A 17,293-nucleotide genomic window follows, 5' to 3' on the forward strand; every position below is an offset into this window, starting at 1 on the left:
ATCTATCTATCTATCTATCTATCTATCTATCTATCTATCTATCTATCATCTCCTCATTTTTCTATTCTGAACTTAGCAACCACCAAATAGAATTTGGACATTTGGATATATACAACAGGATGAAACAAAAAGAGAGGATTGCACAGGGAACTGTAGGTTCCTATTTTGGACAGCTGGCTTTTCTTAATATGCATTTAATAAACTCAACTTACAGCTTTCAAATATGTTCTGCTTGTCTCTGTGTGTATATGTATGTTATGCATATATGTGTATATATACATATGTATATATGTATATCTCTATCTACATATCTATTTACTTCCCTACATATCTATCTATCTATCTATCTATCTACACGCACACACACAATCACGTGGTATGGTGCATAGAATGTCAGAAAGATCCATCTTCAAGAGTTCAAATCTGGCCTCAGACACTTATTAGCTCTGTGACTCCGGGCAAATCACTTAACCCTGTTTGCCTCAGTTTCCTCATCTATAAAATGAACTGGAGAAGGAAATAGCAAACCACTCCAGCATCTTTGCCAAGAAAACCCCAAATGGGGTCATTAAGAATCACACACAAATGAAATAACTGAACAAAAACAGCAGCAACAACAAATATATATATATAAAATATATATATTATACATATGTAATATATATTATACACACATACACACACACACACACCTACCTCACTGACCTTTTTTTTTTACTTTATCCTTATTCCCATTTGACCTCCTACCCCCTTCCCATTGAGAAAAAACAAGTAAAACAGAACCTCTGTAAAGTCCTTTTTAGCTCTAACTCTGAGTCTTATGCCCTTCCACCATCCCTTGACATTATCATTGCTCTACTCTAATGCTAGGTACCACCTCCTCTTCTCCCCTCTGTCTCTCACTTTGTCCTCTGTCTCCCCAGGAAACATCACCAATTCAACCAGGCCCTTGGCCCAGGGTGTCCAGGCCCATCGAGTACATGGCGCTAGTAGGAACTAGATGAGGCTGGAGCATGTCTCAGGTAGGCAGAAAGCTGGGGCAAGAAGTTGTGTTGGGGAAGAGCAGATTGTGAAGTTTCTATTCGAATGTCGGAAAGGTTGCCAGTTCTCATGCCTGGTGGTCCAGTTGTTTTGACCCCAACCAGCTCAGGTTATTTCCCTTCCTGGACCCCTACTTTCCACCCAGGGACTCAGAAGGGTTAGAGGGAGAGAGGAAGGAGCCTCCTCTGGAAAGGATAAGACTGAGGCCTGCAGCAGCTATGGATGATGAGCAGGATACTCTCAAAAAAATCTGGACTTACATAAACTGATACAAAGTGAAGTGAGCAGAACCAGAACATTGCATATAGCAATAGCTATATTGTAAGGATTAACAACTGTGAATGATTTAGCTGTTTTGATCAATGCAATGATCTAAGACAATTCTGAAGGATTCATGATGAAAAACGCTATCTATCTCCAGAGAAAAAACTGATGCGAGTCTGAATGCAGATTGAAGCACACTTAAAAAAAAAAACCAAATTTTTTCTTTTTATTTTGGGCTGTGTTTTCTTTCAAAACATGACAGATATGGAAATATCTTTTGCATGACTGCACACATCTTACCTATATTAAGTTGCTTGCCTTCTCAGTGAGTGGGGAGGGGATTTGTGGAGGGGGAAAATTTGGAACTCAAAATTTAAAAAAACAAATGTTAATTTTTTTTTACATATAATTGGGAAAAATAAAAGACTTTTTAAAATTAAAAAAAAAAGGGTGAAGGAGAATTACTATTACTGGAATGTGCTCACCCTTTTTCTCTTTTCTCTTTATTTCTTTATTTTTTTCTTTTGCAGGATCCACGAAGTTCGCCACTACTCAGAAATTTTCCATGATTCCCTAGAGCTTCAAGGACAAGCCTAGCATTTAAAGCCCTCCACAATCTGGCTTCTACTTGCCTTTCTGGACATTTCCTATCACTCCCCATCACAGTATTTACAGTGAAACCAGCCCACTCACTGTTTCCTGAACACTAGATTTGGGATAGGAAGAACTGTATTCAAGTCTTGACTCAGCTATTTACTAGTTGTATGGGAAACATGTTTGTTGAAAAATTGATTGTGTCTCACACTGTACCAAGATAAGATTAAAATGGATACATGGTTTAGACATAAAGGGATAAAGACAAGAGGTAGAGAGCATTATGGGATGTAAAATGGATAATTTTAATTACATTAAATTAACAAGTGTTTCTACAAACAAAACCAGTGTAGCCAAGGTTAGAAGGAAAGTAGAAAATTGGGGGAAAATTTTACAGCAAGTATCTCCAATAAAGGCCTCATTTCTTAAATATGTAGAGAACTGAGTCAAATTTATACGAATACAAGTCATTCTTCAATTGACAAATGGTCAAAGGATATGAACAGGCAATTTTCAGACGAAGAAATCAAAGTTATCTATTGTCACATGAAAAAATGCTCTGAATCACTATTTATTAGAGAAATGAAAATTAAAAATAACTCTGAGATACCGCCTCGCACCTATTGGATTGACTAATGGGACAGAGGGATTGATTGTATTTAGGATCAGTAGAGTAAATGCCATCTATTTGGCGTCCATCTGAACCAAGGATCATGGCAGGTTCCAGCCCCTCGGTTCTAGTCCTGGTTCTGTCCCATACTAGCTGTAAAACCTTAAGTAAGTCACTTACTCAGAGATGGAAGGAACCTTAAAATACAGAACACAAAGAACACCTTCCCTAGGCTACTCACCCAACTTGCTCTCAAAGATTGAGACCCCAGAGGGTAGTTGCTACCTCCAGTTTGAAGGTTAAACCTTTTGGTCTGCACTCCTTTTTTTTCTTTTTTAGGCAATTGGGATTAAGTGACTTGCCCAGGGTCATACAGCTAGTAAGTGTCAAGTGTTTGGTCTGAGGCCGGATTTGAACTCAGGTCCTCCTGACTTCAGGGCCGGTGCTCTATCCACTGTGCCACCTAGCTGCCCCCTCTGCACTCCTATAGTTCATGAGCCCCACTTGGTGTGCTTCCCATTAATGGTCAGCCAGTAGACACAACGAGTAGGAACGGTGAACTATTAAATGTTCCCGTCACCCCAAATTGGGGTTCACCTTTTAAAAATATACATAATATATTTGAAAATAGAGGGCACATAGTACAGTTGAAGTGAGGCCAAAATGTGGCCAAGAATATCCATTCTTCCCACATGGCTGGCCTTCAAGTCCTTTCTATTCTTGTGCAGTACTTTTTTTTTTTTGAGGCAATCGGGGTTAAGTGACTTGCCCAGGGTCACACAGCTAGTAAGTGTCAAGTGTCTGAGGTCGAATTTGAACTCAGGTCCTCCTGACTCCAAGGGTGGAGCTCTATCCACTGCACCACCCAGCTGCCCCTTATAGTACTTTCTGTAGCCCAACTTTCAGTTGCCAGGGCTAGCTCCCTCTCTGGTCCCTCTCTTTTCGTTTGCCTCAAAGCTATTTCCTCCTTCTGGGGACTGCCTATCTGTATCTATGTCTATCTAGAGTGTGTCTCCTCAACTGCGCCTCCAACTCTCTTAAATGAACTCTACAGCAGCTGGATAGAGTAGGGTATCTCTTTCTGGGTGAGTAGCTCCTGATAGCCAATGGGGAGGGAGAAGGAAAGAGAGAATTTTCCCCTGTTCCCCTCCCCCCACTGAAGAGTTGGTTTCTTCCCCGACTGCTGGCTCCTGCCATCAGCCTCCAGAATTAAGCAGCTCTAACTCTTCCTGTTTCAGCTATTTATAGCCTTGCAAAGACACAACCAATTTTCACTAATGACTCATCAGAGAAAGGGGTTCACACTTCATAGAGAGATTTATACTTTGAAGAGTTTTTAATGCTTTGTTAACCCATTAAAACTTCATCATCTGCAACCACATCCTGAGTGAGTTGAGGGAATGGGGAATCAAATTGCCCTCCCCCTACAGATAGAATGCTGGAGTGGCGAAGGGACCTTCGAAAAGAGCTAGAACACAGCACCTGAGATTGGGAAGGGACTTAGAATGTTGTGGAGCTTGGGACGCCCTTAGAACATACATTCTCCAAGTCGGAAGGGACTGCAGAGGTCACCTAATCTCACCCATATCTGAACAGGAGACTCATCCTCAACATACCACGTGGTCTCCAGGCGTCCACTTAGTCACCTGTAGAGACAGGGAACTGACTCTTTTCCTCTTGAGTCAGCCAATATCATTACTGGGCATTGGATGGGAGACAAGAAATGTGGCAGGTGTAGTGGAATGATGAAGGCAGGGTACACAGAGTGAGTGAGATCAGAGGCTTCACCAAGGACTCACAAGCAGACAGACTTAACCCAAAATAATTTTATTGTTGCCATTTCTTTTAATACAAAACAGGGTCCCCAGAGCCCTGCCCCAGCCTTCCTGGCCGGGGAGGGGTAGGGTGGGGGGTGGGAGACGGGGATGGGGACACACATGCCCCCAAATCTGGCTTCTTTTCGCTAATAGCCTGATGCCCCGATCCCTACCCCCAGCTGCCTTGAGGAGCTCCCAGGACTGGCATTCACATGAAGCTCCTTTGGTCTGAATGAAGCTCCCTCAGAAACCGGCCCCTGACCCTCTGACTCCCTGGGGCCGGCCTCAGTGCGATACAGACATTTTTCAAGTCTGAGAATAAACCAAGATACAGTAAACACAGGTTGGATAAGAATGAAGAGACAAACTGGTGAGAGATGGGAGATGGACGGGACCTTTGGGGAGAGAGGAGACAGCGCAGGTGTGTGCATGTCTGAGGGAGGGCAGCTCTGAGTGAGCTTGGGCAATCGGGGGCTGCCTTTCGGAACTCCCAGATCTCATGGCTGATGTCCAGTGGTGGCGGTGGAGAATCAGGCCCTTAGGAATACTGGGGGAGAAGCACCAAGATAAGAAAAAAGCAGAGCCTGAGCTAGGTGGAACTTAAAGGCCTTTCTCTTTCCCCCTTGCAGGTCTCCGGATCCACATTCCCAAAGAAATTTAACACGATTCTCCTTCCACTTCCCCCTTCCTATGCCCTCACAGCTCCAAACTGGGCAAGGGGCTAGAGGCTCCCCATCCTATAGCCTCCAGCCTGGCCCTATCCAGCCAGGTGGGCAGGGTTGGCCTCTCCAGAGGCCCCAAGGCAGCCTCAGCAAGGAAGAGGGGAGGCCAGGTGGTTTGGGCTGTGTGGGTTGAAGGCAGTGGCAGTAGAGAAAGGACAGGGTAGAATAAAGGGAGTGGCTGTGCCAGACAGGAGAGAGGGGGGGTGGGGGGGTGGGGGGTGGTTAGGCTATGCAGGAAAGACAGTATGGAGTAAAGGGGTGGGGCAGTGCCCAAGATTCACAGGGGTGTGTGTGTGTGTGTGTGTGTGTGTGTGTGCGTGTGTGTGTGTATGGAGAAGGAGGGCACACGGATAATGTGGGCCAGGGGAGTCAGGGTCAGGGTCAGGGTCAGGGTCAGGGCTGGGGCCTCCAACCTAGTGGAGCTGTAGCTGCAGTTTCAGCCTCAGAGCTTGGCCCCCCTCCCCAGCCCGCTCTTCCAGCTCATCCCCCGGTGGCCTGGGCACACTCATGACCTCCAGCTGGTAGGCACCAGGGCCGGGCTTCTTGCGACCCAGCCGCAGGTAGCTGAGGCCCTCCTTGTGCTGCATGCGGAAGAAACCCCCCTCGTTGCCGTGAGCAATGATGTACAGCACGCGGTTCTCCAGGGCCTCCAATGCAGGCAGAAGCTCCAGGATGTGCTCTCTGGGCCCCAGGCTCGAGAGGTTCAAGGACATGGCCAGTGGGGCCTCTGTGTCTACACTGGCCAGGCTCATCTGGCAGGGAGGGAGAAAGAGAAGCCAGGGCAGTTAGAACATAGGCCCCAAGGATACCGCAGAAGCCTCTAGCCCAGACCCTGGGCCCAGTCCTAGCTGGGTGAACCCGAGGCAAGTCCCTTTCCTAATGGGTCTCAGTTTTTTATTCTGTAAAATGGGCTTTTGTGAATGTGTTTTATACATTTTAAAGCACTATAGAAATGGGAATCATCATTATTATTAACAACATATGACAGTAGTAGTAATAGCAGCAGCAGCAGCAGTAATAGCGTCACTCTTGCCCAGTGGAAAGTGTGGTGGATTTGTCGTCAGAGGCTGCTACTTAGGACCTGTAAGACATCGGGCAAGTGACTTGCCCTCTCAGCCTCAGTTTCCTCTTCTGTAAAATGGTGACCTTGCAGTCCCACGATACAATAGTCTGTCTCTGTGCCTTTGCCAGCCTGTCCCCTATTTCTCCAATTCCATCTCTTCTCATCTCTGCCTCTTAGAATGTCTAGCTTCCTTCAAAACACCACCTCCTACATGAAGCCTTCCTTACCTGATTCCCCTCTCCCCTAGAGAAATGACCTTGGGTTTGCTTTGTATCTCCTTATATGTAGACAGGTTATTTCCTTAAATAGAAGGTAAGCTCCTTGAGGGCAGCAACCATTTTGTTTTTATCTGTGAGTCTCAGGGCCAATGACATAACAGATGCTTAATAAGCGCGTTGATGGATCAAAAATTTTAAGTTTTAAAGTGGGACTTCCCATTATTATTAATAACATAGGATAATTACAAGTCTTCAGACCCTCTACAAATGTGGCTTATTATTAACAGACTGTGAGGTCCACAAGGGCAGGGGCCCAGCCTTAATTATGCTTAATTAAGCATAATTACACCAAGCTTAATTATGCTCCCCTGAGTGCCAGAGACAGGGTTCTTCTGTATACAGCTGGCACTAAATAAATGTCTGTCCAACTTGAATTTCAATTTAGAGGATCAGACTCTGAACCACATAGACTCCACCCAGCACTGATACCCCATGAAGCTGAACTAGAAACAATCTTTGGGCTGGTTTCTACTCATCTGAACTACAACTAACAGTCTGTTTCCCCAAATTGGCGTTTCTAAGGGTGTTTGGTGTCTTTGAGGGGTGTTCCTGCCTGGGAGGTAGATTTGTAAATGGACCCAAGAAGAAAATCCATAAGTAAGCAAACAAGGTGGGTATTAGGTGGCCCTTGGAGGGCATCAGGTTCAGAAACGAGACTTAGAGATGGTAAATGACTTGCCCAAGGTCACACAAGCAGTGAATGAGAGACCCAGCATTTGAACCCAGCTCCTGTAACTTCTGTCTGCAGAGCTCTTTCCACTACAACAAGATGCCCCAAACATTTTATATATCAATACTTTTTGTGACAGAAAGGAGATGGCCTTGAGCCCTTCCTAAAGGGCTGGGATTGAAGTAATTTCCACACGTTCTGCATGGGCTAGGGGCCCTCCGGCCTGGGGACAGAGATGTGACACAACCCCTTAAGGGTTCAGTGGCTCCTATTTCAGATACCACAGATTTAGTCCATTTTTATAGTTTGGGGAAACTGAGGGCAGGAACTTGTGGAGTTTTTGGCCTTTCTTAGTATCTCCAGGGCTTAGCGTAATACCTGACACGTAGTAAATGCTGAATCAATACTTGCTGACAAAGCTTTGAGACTATAAGCTGCAGACCTGATGCTAAACTGCATTGGTAGAGGGGGAAGGAATCAGCATTTATATAGTGCCTACTATGTGCTAGGCACTTTACAATTAATATCTCACTTGATCCTCACAACAGCCCTGGGAAGTAGGTGCTGTTATTATCCTCAGGAAACTGAGGCAGACAGTGGTTAAGTGACTTACCCAGGGTCACACAGTTAGTAAATGCCTGATGTTGGATTTGAATTCAGGTCTTCCTGACTCTGGACCTAGTGCTCTATCTACCGCACCACTTTGCTCCCTAGGGGAACTAGAGGAACCACACATCCAGTCCCTACCTCTCTCCCCTCTCCCCTTTCCCTGGCTCCTAGCACAGTGTCTGACACTTAGTAGGTGCTTATTGGCTCCCTCCCTCCCATCACCTGGTGCCTCTGGGTCCCATTGGTGTGTCGTCGCTGCCGGCTTCTCTGGGAGTAGCCATTAATCTTGCACTCATAGCAGGTGTCAGGAGAGAGCAGATTCTCTTCATCCTCCTCAGCAAGAGTTGGCAGGTAGGAATTCTTGTCAAAGCCAAGTCCTGAGATGCAGTGCCTAGGACCGGGAGAGGCAGCTGGGGTCAGAAGAGCCTCAAGGCCCTCGAGAAGCCAACCCTTATCCATCCCAGACGCCACTCTCCCAGGCCCCTCTTCGGGCACATTCAGATTACCCCTTTCCCCTCCATTCACTCTACAATCCAGTCAATCGACCACCTTGCTGTTGTTTGTATCCAATCTCCATGTCTTTGCACTGGCTGTCCCCCACCTTGGGTCCCCCTCCTCACCTCCATCTCCTGGCTTCCCTGAGGACTCATCTTGTCTTCTACTGGAGGCCTTTTCTAGCCCCCAGCTGCCAGTGCTTCCCCTCTGACATTACCTTCCATCCATTCTGTACATTACTTGTATGTATATAGCTTTTTTATTTTTTGGAGGCAATTGGGGTTAAGTGACTTGTCCAGGGTCATACAGCTAGTAAGTGTCTGAGGTTGATTTGAACTGACTCCGGGGCTGGTGCTGTATCCACTGAGCCAGCTAGCTGCCCCTGTATATAGCTTTTTACATGTTGTCTACTTCATTAGAATATAAGGTCTTTGGGAACTGGGATTTTTTCCCCTCTTTATCTGTACCCCCAGGGCTTCACACACAGTGAGCCCTTAATAAATGCCTGCTGACTAACTGTGTAAATTGCACACTCACAGAGCCAGCCTAGGAAGGGAAGGGGGAGAAAGGTGGAGGATGGGATCACAGAGAAGGGCCCCCTCCTAGAAGAGTTGAAAGAAGCAGCCCATGCAAGCAATACTCATGGCCCCAGAGGGAGGGTCTGTGTACATGTGTGAACATGTGTGTGGGTAAGCACACAGGCCTGTCTGTGGCTATGTGTGCATGTGTAAAAGCGTGTTATACCTGTGCGTATGAGGTGGATGCTGGTCATCAATTGCACAAATCTAGAATCATAGAACCTCAGGGTCTCAGAGCTAGAAGGGGCCTCAGAGGTCAGCTAGTAACCCTTTCTACAACATCACCAATGGTCATCCAGCCTGCACCATACGGGACAGAGTTCTGAGTCTGGAGTCAGGCAGACCTGAGTTTAATTCCTGACCCTAACATTTACTAGCTGTATGACCATGAGCAAACCACTTAACCTCTCTGAGAGTCAGTTTCTTCATCTATAAAATGAGGGAGGTGGACCAGATGGCTTTGAAGGTTCATTTCATGTACAGATTGATGATGGTGATCATGGTAACTAGCATTTCAATACAAAGCGTAATAGAAATAGAAATAATAGAAAAAATACAATTGTGCTTTTAGGTTGGCAAAATGTTATGATCCTACAGCCTCTTCAGGGAGCCAATTATACATTTGGGCAGCTCTAGTGGTTAGGACAGGGGAGATCTAGCTAGAGGACAGTTTGCTTAAAGAAAATCTAGGGGTCTTAGTGGACCCTATGCCCCATGGTAGGATAGGGCAGATAAAAAAGGCTGATGAGATCTTAGGTTGCTATAAAAAGGAGATAGTGTCTAGCAAGGGTGAGGAAACTGTGGCCTTGAGGCCACATGTGGCTTTCTAGGTCCTTGGGTGCAGTCTTTTGACTGAGTCCAAGTTTACAGAACAAATCCTTTTATTAAGGGGACTTGCTCTGTGAAGGTTGGATTCAGTCAAAGGGCTGCACTTGAGGACCTAGAGGGCTGCATGAGGCCTTGAGGTCATAGATTCCCCACCCCTGGTTAGACGAAGGAGGTGGTAACATGTCATACTCTACTCTGGTCAGATCATCTGGACTCCTGTGTGGTTCTGAGGACACATCTTAGGAAGGATATTACAAAACCAGAGAGTGCCCAGAGCAAAGAGAATGGAGTGGTGAAGGTCTCGAGTTCATGCCCCACAAGTATTAATAAAAAAACAAAACAAAACAAAAAAATGGAATGACAGAGACAGAAGAGAAAACTCAGGGCAGGATTTCTTAACCTGAGGTCTATGTATTTTTTTTTAACTATTTCAATATAATTGGTTTCCTTAGCAATCCTATGAATTTTATTTGATGTATTTAAAAAAATGGTTTTGAGAAGGGGTCTATAGACTTCATCAGACTGATTGCCTAAAGGGTCCAGGACAAACAAAAAAGCTTCAGAGCCCCTGGCTTAGGGGGATAGGGTATTTCTCTTCAAGCACATGAAGGGCTGTCATGGGAAAGAGGGACCGTATTATTTTCTCCTTGGTCCTAGGGGCCAGGACTGGGAGCAGTTGGTGGAAATTGCAGCGGGGTAGTTTGGGCTCACTGTTATGAAAACTTTCCTAGTGATAAAGGCTACCTCAGAGTGGAGAGGGCTCCCTCCTGGCTGAGGCTGCAAGTTCCATGTCCCTGGAGGTCCCTAAGCAGAGGCCAGGTAAAGAGGATGTCCTAGGGTTCTCATGTGGGACAGGTGGGATTAAATGACTGCTCCTAGTTTTTCTATGGGCCTATGGAGGAGGGCCTGTACAGGTGTGCACAGACACGCATATTGGAGGAGAGAACTCTACTCACCCTTGGCCAGCACGGAAGTAGCCCCCTGGGCAGCCACACAGGTAGCCCCCGTTGGTGTTGGAGCAACCATAACTGCAGGGGCTGCCCCCCATGGAGCACTCATCCACATCCCGGCAGCCCCCGAAGGCCTGGTCAAAGTCATAGCCTGAAGGGCAGACGCACTTGAAGCTGCCCAGGGTGTTGAAGCAGGAGGCCGAGCCACAGGCTGCAGGGCTGGAACACTCATTGTCATCTGGAAAGAGGAGGCAGAGTTTGAGACCAAGACTGGTCCCAGGACCAAGGCCAGGGCCAGGGCTGGGGGTGGGATGGAGCTCTGGGCAAAGAAGTTAGTCCCATAGGAGGGTAGGGTCCAGGAAGATGAGGACGGAGAAAAGGAAACCATGGGTAGTCTCAGAGAAAATAGTCTCGCCAGAGCTATAACTAGCAGTTTTGGTGCCTAGGGCAAGCTTTTTGAAACTTGCCTGAGATAAGCATCATGAAATATATTGCCCTGGGGGGACACTTAAGGCTGGGGGGTGAGGCTGGGGCCTGGGTCAGGTGGAGCATGCAGCAGTATGCAGGGGAGGAGTCTGCCTGTGTGGAAATGTCAAGGGAGGTGGCAGTGTGCCAAGGGGTAGCTTCTGATTCTAACCATCTATTCTTGCTAACTGTGTGCTAACATCAGTTGTGTCTATATTGGTAAAGGAGGGTAAGTGGGACCTGTAGTTACTACCCCTTCTTCATTTTGCTTCTCTGGGTCAAAGCCCCAACTACCCTAGCTATGGCTTTGAGCTTCAGCTGAGCATTGCAGGGGGCTGGGGTCATGGGGCTAGAAGCCCAAGGGTAGGAGGTTAAAGCTTTGTACTCATTCTCTCTCTCTTCCAACCCTACTCCCCATGTCTCTTCTTCTCCAGTTTTTCTGGCCTGATTTCTAGCCTTCCCACCCCAACTGCCCTCCCACCTCTACCTCTAAGCATTCTGGCTGCTTTCCTCTGATCAGAGCTTAAGTTATCAGTGTCCCTAAGGGTGCTTCATCTCCTCCAGCTTTTCTTTTTTGTTTTTAAAATAAATTTTGTTGATACTTTTTGTTTTTATATCATCTGCATTTCCTATTGTAGTCCCCCCTACCCTTTTCCTATCCTTGGCTTCTTTATTTATTTATTTATTTTTGTTTAGGCAATGGGGTTAAGTGACTTGGCCAGGGTCACACAGCTAGTTAAGTGTTATGTGTCTGACACCAGTTTTGAACTCAGGACCTCCTGACTCCAAGGCTAGAGCTCTATACACTGTGCCACCTCGCTGCCCCCATCCTTGGCTTCTAATAGTCAATATTGTGTAGCAGGAGGGGCAGCGAGGTGGCGCAGTGGATAGAGCACAGGCCCTGGAGTCAGGAGGACCTGAGTTCAAATACAGCCTTAGACACATAACACTTACTAACTGTATGACTCTGGGCAAGTCACTGTACCCCAGTTGTCTCACCAAAAAAGAAAGGAACAGATTATTACAGAAATACTTAGGGATCTCTTTTATGTGGGGCAGCTAGATGGCACAGTGGATAGAGCACCAGCCCTGGAATCAGGAGGACCTGAGTTTAAATCTGGCCTCAGACACTTGACACTAGCTGTGTGACCCTAGGCAAGTCACTTAGCCTCAATTGGCTCACCAAAAAAAAAAAAAAATATTGTGCAGAAGAAAAAGACTCTAGATTTGGGTTCTAGAAACCCAGGCTCAAATCCCAGTTCTGCCTTGGACACCCTGTTTGACCTTGGACAAGTGTCTACCCAGCCTGAGGCCTCAGTTTCCTTCTCAGGAATATTAGAGGGTTTGATTTTATGGATTAATCCCTGAGATCCCTTGCTGGCTCTAAATTGTAAGATCCCAGGATGTCTCCTGTTCCCAGACCCCAGGGGACCGGGCACTCACCTACACACTGGTCCCATTGGGAGTGCGGGGTGAAACCGTTGGGGCAGCCACAGCGGTAGCTGCCCACCATGTTCCGACAGCCGTGCTGGCAATGATGACTCCCGTCGCATTCGTCTACATCTGTAAGAGAACCGCCCACTGCCTCCTTCAGCCCAAGGCCCTCCTGTCCTAGCAGGCCCACATGCTGCCATCAGAGGTCCTTCTCCATCCCTGTCAAGCCTTGCTAGTGGAAGACGGAGACTCCTGAACCCCCAACTACAGACCTGAGGTCCGTGTATATGTAATTATGCATGCTATTCACATCTTCACAGAATGTCAAAACATTCAGAAAGTCCTACACTCCCCAGTCCTCTTTCTCTAGTAACAAATTTTCCCTTTTCTCTTGACCCCCAGTCCTTCTCAAATCTCAATTTGCCCCTCACTGGGACCCCGGTCCTGATCCCCTCGCAAGGACCTGGTGCTTCTCTACCTTCACAGCTGAGTCCTGTGCTATCCAGAGAGAATCCTCGTTGGCATTGACAGTTGTAGCTGCCTGGGGTGTTCTCACACTGTCCTTGGGCCCCGCAGAGGCCTGGCTGGGTCATGCACTCGTCACTGTCTGCAAGAACAGAGATTTGAAGGCAACCCTGAAGGGCCAAGATGGGTCTCTGGGGATGTCAAGAGCACCACGGACATGGCCCAGAGTGAAGGCCCTGTGTCTCTGACTGGGCAATGGGGGAAGAAGACAGGGTTCTCTCTGTGTCTCTTTAAGTGGATGCACCAAGTGTGGGAGGGAGGGGAAATCCACACCTGGTCTTACCCTTCTCCCTTTGGAGAACTGTAGCTTGGAAGTCCACAGTGGCTAAACAGTAACTGTCCCCTCCCTGAGAGCCCCAGATTCTCCCCCACCTCCAGCCTCCACCACCCTGCACCTGTGGCTTGAGGAGCTAGAAATAATGAAGTTCAGGACCTGATGCTATCCATGCCCCCATGGTTGGCTCTGCCTCATGCAAATCTCTTACATCCATGCCCTCCTCTGGACTCACTTAGCCACCAACCTAGATCATGGCCTCATCCCCTCTCATCTTGACTATTAGAATGCTTCCAAACTATCCTTCACACAGCTGCCAAATTAATCTTCCTAACGACCAGGTCTAGCCGTGTCACTCCCCTCCTCAAAAATCTTCACTGGCTTCCTGTTATCATAGGACAAAATGTAAACTCTACAGTCTGGCATTCAAGGCCCCACCACAATCTGGGTTCAACTTGCCTTTCCGGCCTCATCTCACACTACTCCCCTTCATGGTGTCTCTATCCTGGTCAAACTGAAGCATTCTTTGTTTCCTGATTTAATCCGGTCATATCCCCGCTGTGCTCCCCAAGCCTGGAATGTACTCCCTCCTCATCTCTGCTTTGGAGGAAATTTTTTCTTTCTTCAAGGCCCAGTTCAGCAGTTACCTCCTTTATGAAGTCTTCCTTGATTCCCCCTCTAGCTGAAAGTGCTTTCTCCCTCTAAAACTTTTCTAGAGATCTTAGTCTAGATCTTGTTTTTGTCTCTGTGACAGCCTACTTTGCATTATATTTGTAAATACACAAGTCACAATTTCCCTAGTAGATTGTAAGCTGTTTGAGGGCAAGAACTATGTCATCTTTCTAACTTTGTACTTCCAGGGTATAGCATAGGGCCCTGGTCATAGTAGGAGCTTAATTGATCATCTATCTATCTGCCTATGTAATCTCTCTCCCTCTCTCTTTCTCTCTCTTCCTCTCTCATTCTATCTAAATACACATACACCCACACGAAATCTAGGTATCTAGATGTATCTATCTCTAGCTAAGCCAGAAGGGAGCTCACGGGTCATCTAGTTCACCCTCCTCACTTTCCAGATGAGGAAACAGAAGCCCAGAGCGACTTGCCCAACGTCACATTGGTGGTCAGTGGCAGATCTGTAATTCAAACTCAGCTCCCCGACTCCAAATGCCATGCTCTTGCCATTGTACCCCAATGTCCCCCCACAAGTGCTTGTTGCCTTGAATTCGAGGGAAGACAAGCAGCAGTGGCAGAGTGGACTGAGTAAGCATGGTAGTGGACGAGGGTTCCATTACTGACTCTGCCCTTTGCTCCCCATTGGACCTCAGGCCAATGGCGTCTACCCTTTGGGCCTCCTTTGGGCAATGAGAGGTGTTGGGCTAGATGGTCTCATGTCCATTGTCATTCCAAATTCTGAGGTGCATGGTTGATTGCTATGATTCTCATCCAGGGACTCCAGGGACTAATCTCCCTCCAAAGTTGGAGGAATCACATGGAAGTTTACGGTCCAAGCCCCTCCCCTCCCCCCTCCCCCCTCCCCCAACTCCTCAGCTTAAGACCATGGGCCCTTTCCTCCTGACTTCCCTTCTCTGCTCCCCAGCTCCCGCAGACCTCCACGTTCCTTCCAGTCTGCCTGGGCCTTGGCCTTAGCTCTTTGCTCTCCTCTCTGCATTCTCCTGGTTTCTGTTTGGTCATCTGATCTTTGTACCCTGCTTCCCTATTGCTGGTGGCTCTCCTGTCTCCCGCACTAAATTATCTTGTATTTTTGGTGGTGGGGAGGGGGAGGACCGCGATCTCTGATCTCATCAGCTCAAGGCACTTCTGGTGAGGGATTCCCACTCTCCACGCAGATGAGCCCCTGCTCTGACACTGGGGGGGTCTTTGGGGGTTGCCTGGGTACACTGGTGCACAATGTCTTGCCCGAGATCACACAGGTCTTGAAACAGCTAACGGTGAGGCCAACTCTCTTTCTTGTACTTTCTTTGGACACATCTTACATATGCGTATATGTGTACACACATTGTTCCCCAACAGAATGCAACTCTAGGGGTAAGGGCAGTTTTGTTTTCTTTCTTTGTATCTCCAGTGTTAGTGCTATGATTGGCGTGGAGCAGACACTCCATAAATGTGTGTTGATCAAATGATAGATTGGTCAGCTGGGCTTGACCAGCTTGAATGACAAAGCTCTGAGGGGAACCAGGCCCAGAGGGTTCCACCCCTGTTCCACCCCTGTTCCATCCCCTGCAGTGAATTCCACCTCTTTCCTGCCCCCCTACCAGCCTCCCATCCAGGATGGTGGGTGACTCACCGAGGCAAGAGTGGTGATGCTGTGTGAAACCAGGGGGGCACTTGCAGGTGAAGCTCCCCACGGTGTTGACACAAAGGAACTGGCAATTGTGTTGTTTGGTGGCACATTCATCAAGATCTAATGAAAATTGTGATAATAAGAATAACCACGGGAAACCTCGAAGTGCTGTACAAACATACCCTATTGTACACTAATATGCTCATCAGAGGCTTAGAGCTGGCACAGAATTCAACCCCCTCATTTTGTAGATGGGGAAACTGAGGACCAGAGATGGGAAAGAGGCCTGGTTCCCAGTCACATGGCTGGTGTCAGAGCTAGGGTTCCAAACCCAGGTGTTCTGAGTTCAAGTTCAAGGCTCTTGTCATACTCCTCAACCCCATCCTCCCTTCCTATCCCCCTATCCCTCCATTACACCAAATTGTGACTAAAGCAGTGAATGATCCCAGTCCTATGTCCTCTGGCTTCTGGTCCCAATTACTATCCTCAGACATGCCTTAAAGAAGGCATGTGCTCAGATCAAAATGGTGGCCTTGAGACATTCCAGGAGAGTGGATTGGGCACTCAAAGGGGGCCATGTGTAGGTCACTCTCATTTCCTAGGCCTAGGTGAAAGGGTAGGGGTGGCCAAAGGAAAAAAAAAACCCTGGACAGGAACGGGCACACAAATCCTCCTCCCTGTGCCCCTCCATGAAGTGTCCCATGGGCATCCCAAGGAACAGGGCCAGAAAGAAGACTTCCAAGCCCAGGAGCTTCCTGAGAAGTTGGAGAAGAACAAATGATTCTTATGTTTAATTGCTGTTGTCCTCCCCTTGCCCTCCTCCCAGGTCAAGGCCCTCCTGCTGCCCTGGTCGGGAAGAGAAGGTTCAGTCACCTTTACAGGTCTTGCCATCTCCCTGGAGGAGGTAACCCCGGGGGCAGGAGCATTTGAAGCTGCCCTCCATGTTTTTGCACAGGAAGTTACAAGGCTTCGGAGACTGTTCACACTCGTCCACATCTGGATGGGGGTAGAGGTGGAGAAGGGATGGAGAAATCAGACTACTCAGGCACCAAGAGAAGCTCCCCCACCCCACAGGCCTCTCCATGCATAAGTCCAGGCCTCACTAGCAGCCTCTTCCTCAGATCCCAACCAATCCCCCTTCCCTGAGACCGTCTGCGACTCCCCCATTCAGAAATCTCTGGTGCCTCCCAAGCCCAAACTCCTTAGCTTGGCATTTAAGGCCCTTGACAGCCTGGCACTGCCCTCCATTTCCAGGGTTATCTCATATTCCTCCCTCCCATACTCTATGATCTAGCCAGACTAGATCACTCTCTGTCCCCTAAACATCCCTTAACACAACACTTCTGTGACTTCACTCACTCTATTTCCTATGCCTGGAGTGCCCTCCCTCTTTCCCTGTTAAAATATTATGCAACCTTTAAAGCCTAACTTAAATGCCACCTCTTCCAGGAAGTTGTCCCTGATCTCCCTGGTAAGTAATGACCTCTTCTTCTCTCATATTTTACCTGGTACTTTGCCTGTACCTCTCTGACATGTTTATAGTGGAATATTGTATAGTATAGTTATCTGGCTTTGTGTTGTATCCCCTTACTAAACTGTGAGCTCCATGAAGTCAGGGACTATGTGTCAGATAAATTTGGCACAGCACCCATCAGATTAGGCATTTACTGAATAAAGTAATATATGAATGTATGAATGAATGAAGGAATGAATTATGAATGAATGAATGAATGTATGAATGAATGAAGGAATGAATTATGAATGAAGGAAT

The 17,293-nt window shown here is 47.4% G+C and overlaps 2 protein-coding genes across 2 annotated transcripts in view; one reads left to right on the forward strand and one right to left on the reverse strand.

Moving 5' to 3' along the window:
* Positions 1-1,919, forward strand: part of CCL25 (C-C motif chemokine ligand 25) — a 26,160-nt gene extending 24,241 nt beyond the window's left edge. Inside the window, exons 4-5 of the mRNA XM_027844105.1 lie at positions 924-1,022; positions 1,836-1,919. Of these exons, the coding sequence (XP_027699906.1) occupies positions 924-1,000 (77 nt within the window). The 3' untranslated portion in view covers positions 1,001-1,022; positions 1,836-1,919. The remainder of the gene's footprint in view (positions 1-923; positions 1,023-1,835) is intronic.
* Positions 1,920-5,310: 3,391 nt separating this feature from the next.
* FBN3 (fibrillin 3) overlaps positions 5,311-17,293 on the reverse strand; it is a 104,330-nt gene continuing 92,347 nt past the window's right edge. The window contains exons 56-62 of the mRNA XM_027844119.1: positions 16,396-16,518; positions 15,526-15,642; positions 12,897-13,025; positions 12,428-12,547; positions 10,526-10,757; positions 7,891-8,059; positions 5,311-5,800 (exon numbers count right to left, since the gene is read on the reverse strand). Of these exons, the coding sequence (XP_027699920.1) occupies positions 5,462-5,800; positions 7,891-8,059; positions 10,526-10,757; positions 12,428-12,547; positions 12,897-13,025; positions 15,526-15,642; positions 16,396-16,518 (1,229 nt within the window). The 3' untranslated portion in view covers positions 5,311-5,461. The remainder of the gene's footprint in view (positions 5,801-7,890; positions 8,060-10,525; positions 10,758-12,427; positions 12,548-12,896; positions 13,026-15,525; positions 15,643-16,395; positions 16,519-17,293) is intronic.

Source organism: Vombatus ursinus, unplaced genomic scaffold (assembly GCF_900497805.2).
Source record: "Vombatus ursinus unplaced genomic scaffold, bare-nosed wombat genome assembly UNPS02014935.1, whole genome shotgun sequence".
NCBI lineage: Eukaryota > Metazoa > Chordata > Mammalia > Diprotodontia > Vombatidae > Vombatus > Vombatus ursinus.